This window comes from Galeopterus variegatus, unplaced genomic scaffold (genome assembly GCF_000696425.1).
Source record: "Galeopterus variegatus unplaced genomic scaffold, G_variegatus-3.0.2 Scaffold5754, whole genome shotgun sequence".
NCBI classification, from domain to species: Eukaryota; Metazoa; Chordata; class Mammalia; order Dermoptera; family Cynocephalidae; genus Galeopterus; species Galeopterus variegatus.
In genome coordinates this window covers 1,070-8,115 of record NW_007731865.1, presented here as the reverse complement: position 1 = coordinate 8,115, position 7,046 = coordinate 1,070, and the positions used below count along the sequence as shown (strand labels likewise).

The 7,046-nt window shown below is 35.4% G+C and overlaps 1 protein-coding gene across 1 annotated transcript in view; it reads left to right on the top strand.

Moving 5' to 3' along the window:
• LOC103605344 (arf-GAP with SH3 domain, ANK repeat and PH domain-containing protein 1-like) overlaps positions 1 to 4,194 on the top strand; it is a 46,358-nt gene extending 42,164 nt beyond the window's left edge. The window contains exons 5-6 of the mRNA XM_008589915.1: positions 2,651 to 2,780; positions 3,979 to 4,194. Coding sequence (XP_008588137.1) covers positions 2,651 to 2,780; positions 3,979 to 4,068 — 220 coding nt within the window. The 3' untranslated portion in view covers positions 4,069 to 4,194. The remainder of the gene's footprint in view (positions 1 to 2,650; positions 2,781 to 3,978) is intronic.
• Positions 4,195 to 7,046: the final 2,852 nt, after the last annotated feature.

Sequence of the window (7,046 nt, the reverse complement as noted above, 5' to 3'; positions counted from 1 at the left end):
TAAAATCGAATGAAATACTGCCATTTGCAACAACATGGATGGACCTTGAGAGAATTATATTAAGTGAAACAAGTCAGGCACAGAAAGAGAAATACCACATGTTCTCACTTATTGGTGGGAGCTAAAAATAAATAAGTAAATTCACACGCACACGCAAAAAAACCCGGGGCAGGCGGGGGAGAAGACTTAACAATACAACTCCTTGAAGTTGATAGGAGAAGCAAACAGAAAGGACATTGTTGGGTGGGAGGGGGGCGAGGGAGGAGGGAGGGGGTTATCGGTAATGGGCCACAATAGTCAACCTCATTCTATATTGACAAAATAAAATTAAGAAAAATAAATAAATAAATAATAGCTAACATTAAAAAAAAAAATTTAGTAGTTGTTCAGTTCTTAAACTTTTCTTGTAATTCCTCCTGTTTTTTTCTTTTTCTCTCTTTCTAGAATCCTTCATTATATAATGTTGGGCTTCCTGGATTGTGCTTATAATTTTCATTTTTTTTCCCAGTCTATTTGTGTTATATTTTAGGTTATTTCTTCGGTGTTTTTTCCCCATTGTTTCAGTTGACTTTTCTGCTTTGGCTATCATATTTTATCTTTCTAAAAGCCCTTTTTGCTTGGTCAGGGTTTTTTGGGGTTTTGTCTCTTTTTATTTTCTTTTTCTTATTTTATAGATGTGGTAATTTGAGGATATGATGACATTTTATAAAATTTTTATCTGTTTTCTTATTGCCTCTGGTTCCTTTCCATCTTCCTGCTTATGTTATTTTGCTCACTCTCATTTTCATTTTGGACGCTATACTCAATGTTATTGGCACCCATTCATATTTCAGAGCAAGGCACCCAAAGGGTGATTGAAAGTTCATGTGCTTCAGCAGAATTTGACAAGAAAGCAGCAAGCCTTCTTTTGAGGTTTTAAGTGTTAGGATGTCCAGACAGTTCTTTTACTAAGAGTATTCTAAATGTCAGTCTCTGAAGTATGTCTTCAGAAGCCTTAAGATTTCCTTCAGCCTCTTGCCTGAAGTGATTGTATATGGTGTCATTCTGGAAGTGAGAGATGGAATGCCCTCACAGTTTGAGATGTACATGTCTCTCTTACTCCTTCTCTCCTCAGTCCTATTCTTTCAAATATTTGTTGACTTTTCTTATCCTTTTTTGTTTTCCATTCTTCTTGTCTTTGGGAGATTATCCTTTTCTGTGCCTTTATTATCATTTTTTGTGAGATCTCTGGAGGAAGAGAAATAAACACAAGTGTTATTCAAGTCACCATGGTAAACCAGAAGGCTATTTTTATTGTTATGCCCATCTGCCATATTTTTTCTCAAGCTTCTATAGCTTCTCACTTTTCTTTCTAACCATGTCACTGGAGAAAGAGCTGAGATTTATTTTTCTTCTGATAAAATCCCCACCATCATACCTTTTTAACTGCCAAGGTGGCATGATTAAACAGTTATTTAGATATATCATTAGGGTATTAGAATGAAACCCCACTAGGTTTGTAGTAGATTTTCCATTGGGTTGATTTTCCACTGTGATTATATATAAACAAGGGGTTTGTTTCCCCATACCACCACCACTACCACAACCTAAGGAAAACTTGAATGTTAACTCCATTAGTCTTTGCATTTACAACTAGGAATTACAGACTGTTTCTGAAATTAGGCATCCATTTTCAAGTTAAATGGATTTTTGGAAAGAGGCCTGTGACCACTGGTATTAGGTATTATTACCAGAGTATTGTCTATCATAGCCAAACACTAGCTTCAGGTACTATGTAGGTTTAATGTGGGCCTTTCATCTTTTTTCCCAGGTTCACCCCTAATCCCCACTCTCACCGTCCCCGCCCCCCACCTCCAACTGAAAAACATTTTCACAGGATTCCAAATTATACACTGGGGTTTCTCCCAATCCTTATTTTGTACAATCTACTACCAAGTGGTTGAATGATTAAAATGTGTTATTGGGATGTGAAAATAGCCCAAGTTTAGAGGAAGATTGGAAATTATCTTTAATTTTGTGCGTACTCACAAAGACCCATTATATACTTTAATTGTCTTGAAATGATGGTAAGTCTCACAGTCTATCAGTAATCAAGAAAAGCCTCAGATCTCCTACTTTGTGATTTTTTTTAATCATAAAGTGCTTTACCCAAGAATTGGTAAATGATCAAAAATTTTTCATGCCAACCAAAATGTAAGAAAATTTATATGAGTTCATCATGTGTAAGTTCAAAGTTAAAATGTAAAAATTTTCCTAGACGAAAATCTATGCATCGTGTTTGTTCTCCTTGATTAGGTTTTTACTTCTGATTGATTCTGCCAACTTAAGAATTTTTCCTCTTAACTTTAGTAATTAAGAAATAATCATTGGCTTTCATTAAAAGGAAAGACATTACTATGGTTTGTTTTTTAATAGACTTTCTTTTTGAGCAGAAGGTACAGAGATTTCCCATGTTCCCCTGCCCCCACACATACGTAGCCTTCCTCGTTATCACTGACCACCATTGGAGTGGTACATTTGATACAACTGATGAACTTATGTTGACATGCCTCTATCACCCAGAGTCCATTGTTTACTTTAGGGTCCATCTTTGGTGTTGTACATGAGTGGGTGTGTTTTTTTTAAAGAATGACATCTGCTTCAATTACAGTACAAAAATTGAGAAGGAGAAAAGAGAGCATGCAAAACAGCATGGGATGATTCGCACAGAGATAACAGGAGCTGAGATTGCAGAAGAAATGGAGAAGGAAAGGCGTCTCTTTCAACTCCAAATGTGCGAAGTAAGAAGGGACTTTTCCATCATTTGCCTAGGCGTTTAATAACTGTATACATCTCCTGCTAGTCAGCAGTCTGTGCTTAAAGGCAGACTGTGTTCGATTAGAAGAGGACTGTTACTTAAGGATTCTAATCTCCATTTTTCTCCAAGCCTTTTGGGACCCACCATTGCACTGTTGTCTCATATTTTGAGCCTTGGTCCTATGGGGCTTTTTAAGCCAAAACAGGATTCTGTGGTGAGAACCTTAATGTTGCTTGTGAGTGATGGTGGGGAGAAAGAAATTTGGTGAGAGATAACACTGATGAATACTAAGTTTTACGGGTACAAGTTTAGAGCATGTTTTGTTTTTTTTTTAACCATTTGTCCACTTTGAATGAAAGCTTAAATGAAGTAGTCATGAAGAAAGTCTGAGTTTATGAAAAATGCAATGAAAAGCATGCTGCTTAAAACTCAGAGCATTGGCTCTCAAACTGAATTCTCATTGAACACTAGCACTTCTTGCCCTAGAGACCAACCTGTTCTGATACTGCTATTGAGTAATGGAGTTCCTTTTGCAGTTTTCAGAAAATGTTAATATGGATAATTTTTTTCAATTTTAAGTTTTTCTCTCCTAAATTTTCTTTTTTATTCTTCCTCATAAACATTTGGCTCCTTGAACTTGTCTGCTCATGAACACTCACACAATAACACAAGTGAGCAAGAAGCAAACAATGTCAATAGAAAATCTTGGCCAGCAGTGAAAATCAGAATGAGTAGTTAACTGCACAAATTAATAATGGGTTATTTTTATTTTTTAATTTTTAAGTAGCAAAAATTCTTTCTGATTCACCTGCTTGATCTAAAAGTTTCAATATCTTATGGCAAATTCCTTGAAGGGAATGCCTTCTTTTAGGTTTTCATGTTTGAGATCCACTGCACCAAAGGGAAATAATGAGTTATTCTACAATGTTTTGCTGTGTTTTATTTCTGCTTGTCTAGTAAACTAATTGTAAGAATTTATAAAATGCTAACACTCAAACTAATAATTTGTTTTGTACACTTTGTGACTGTGCCAATTCAGCATTCCCTAAGTTCATATTGTCTAAAGGCCACCCAAGGTTCATTAACTTGTGCAGATTCACATATGTTGTTCTGCCACCTGAACCCATGAATGAAGAACCCTGTCTGAAATTATCCCATAAAATTCTGTTTTATTTCCACAGTATCTCATTAAAGTTAATGAAATCAAGACCAAAAAGGGTGTGGATCTGCTGCAGAATCTTATAAAGTATTATCACGCACAGTGCAAGTAAGTAGAATGTTGCAGTCATTATTATTAGCCCAAGCAATGTCCCCATCACTTCAGTGGTTTTCTTAATTCTCTTTCTTTTCTTCATCTGGTGACTATATGTAGTGATATAATGACCTTCTATAATGAGCCAAATGTAAAAGAAATAGTATTGTCTTCCATCTTCAGTTTTTAATATAAATCAGTAGCTCAAATTAGGGCAACTATTTGGTGACCTGAAAGTGCTCTTTTACGAATGCTAACCTTCACAGCCTGCGAAGCTCTTATTACAGATACATGACCACCTGTAACTAAAGAGGTCTTTCCGGTGACCCCCTCCCCTCCTCTGTTATTTGACATTTTAACTATTGGATCATTTGCACTATACCAAACCTGGAGTTTTGGGGGTTTTTTTCCCCCCATCATCTAAATTAAATGGAATTAAATACTTTGGGCATAAGATTACTTCACATTTAAATATACATGAATTTCTATGTAATAGGTGTATATTTTGAGAGACATCCATTGTTCTACACTGGTACTGTTTTTGTTTACTTACATTGCAGGGCTACCTTTTTTTTTTTTTTGGTTTGTGATTCTGTGGCACGACATTTGTTTATTTACTTTTTGTTTACTTTTTGGGTTGACTTTCATAGGTTTTCTAGTAGAGTCTTTGTGTGAAAATGTGCCAGTTATTATTAAAGTCTGTATTAATTGGTGGCAGTTATAGAGAAAATAGTGCAAGGACCGAGTGTTCCAGACAGATCTCATATTTGTAAATAGAATAATGTAAAGGTCATCTGGCCTAGAAGAAATACAAGCTCTCCAAAAAGTGAAATGCATAATTTCCTTTGATCTCTCTTATTCCTTTTAATAATGTTATATCTAGGAAGATTTTTGTATTCAACTGAAACATTTAAGGAGATCAGCATTAATATTATGGGAAAAGCCTAAGGCTTGAGTTAGGCAAATAGATGAGTTCAAATTCTGTCTCTGCAACTGAGTGGCCATGTAGTCTCTAAAAGGTACTTCACTAAACCTCATTATCCTCAGCTGTCATACTGGCGTAAGGTTCGCAGCACCCACTTCAGGGTTTATGTGCATATGTGAGAATTCAAAAACATAATGCTTGTGGAGTGTTTAGCCTGGTGCCTGAAACATTATATATTTTGACGACTGTGATGATTCTAAGCGGCATTAAAAATAATTCATCTATTTTTGTAGCCAGTATATTTCTCTTCAGGAAAAGCTTTTTAATGGTCAAATTGTTATTTACGTAAATTTGATTTATTTTTTTCCTCTTTTCAAAGTAAATTCTACCTTGTATAAATGTGTTTTAAAAATAGAAATAATATGAAGTGAAAACAGTTTTCATGTTTATAAAGTAACTTGAAGACCTGGACTACTGAAAACCTGGACTAGCTTTTGGCTTCTTAGTATGGTTGGGTGCTTGTAAAATGTTGAAATGTGTTGTGGTGGTCACTGATTTTAGTTTTGGGTGGAATTTTTTCTATCTTTCAATTTCAGTTTTCCTAGAAATAGTTAATTGCTTTGAAACTCTTATAGAAATAAAGGAATATCTTAGTCTCCTGAATTATAACACTTTGGCAACAAATCTGATTTCCCCTGATTTTAGAAGTATCTTTTTATCTTAAAATCTCTAAGTCTGTGAAGGGTGTTTGACCTACACAAATATGAGTTTCCCAAGACATAAGGTGCTTTGTAAACTATACATATATTAGCCTTTGTTAGTAAAGGTGAAAAGAAGAGCAACTCTAACTTATACAGCTAATGTATCCTCCCTTTATTGTTTTATTTTTTGTCTTTTTATTTTCCACATATATTTATTAATCTCCTACCAAAGGCCAGGTACTTTGCTAGGTTCCGGGGTAGAGATAAAACTTCTCCCCTCAGGAGTTAATTGTCTGGTACAGGAAGCAAGTCAGGTTCATCAGTAATCATAATGGGGCTAGACAGTGACTGGTACCATGGAGCATCAAGAGAAGGGGAGAGATTCCTGGCCAGGAAGAATGAGGAGGAAGTGGTAGCATCTTGAAGGAGGTGGTGGTAGTTGGAATTGAACTTGGGGAATGACTTGGATTGGTTATTGGTATGTGGCAGAGTAGTCTCCCCCTAGGAGAGATCATCAGAAGGAAACCCTACACAGTAATGAAAACCTCCTGTGGGGAGATATGTTCCAAGACACCAAGTAGTAGAACAGGGTTATAATGAGATTCACCTCTAAGTTGCCCCATGGTTGAAATCCAAGAACTCCATCACAACAAGCAGCCAGGGTAGTTTTCTTTCAAGGACTATTTTTATTCTTTCGTACTTCAGTCAGTCCCTCAAAACTCATAATAGACATGTTGTGGACCCGTAAAACATTCTATACCTAGATTTGTGTTAAAAAAAAAAAAAAAAGCATTTACTTATTTCCATTCCTGGAATGATTGTCAGTACAAAGTCATCTGGTACTTAACAGTGAATTTTGCTCTGGTAATACCTTGTCTAGTTGTAGCACTTCAGTATGGATATACCTACTACAATGGAAAAATAAATGGAGGAGAAGAGAACTTACCCATTTCAACTCATCCACACTAATTACTGCTCACTTTCAAACATGAACATTGTCAGTAACATGCTGCTTTCAAAACAAATGTATTATGTTCCTTCTGACCCATTCCTTTTACCACCTACCAAGTATCATTACAGTCTGCAGAGTCGAGAGCATTTACAAACATTACTTTATTATCCTTTACCTTACAGATAATTATAGCTAATATTTACAGAGAGCTTATCTTATAGGCCCTGCAAAAGTTCTTTACATGTGTTTTCTCATTTAATATTCACAACACTCAGGAAATTTTAGCTCAGAAAGTATTAACTGGTCCAAAGTCACATTCATTCATTTAATAGTTATGCAATAAGTTTGAGTCAGAACAAAGTAAGCACAAGAAACCAAAGGAAAAAAATACATAAATTGGACTTCAAAATTAAAAACTT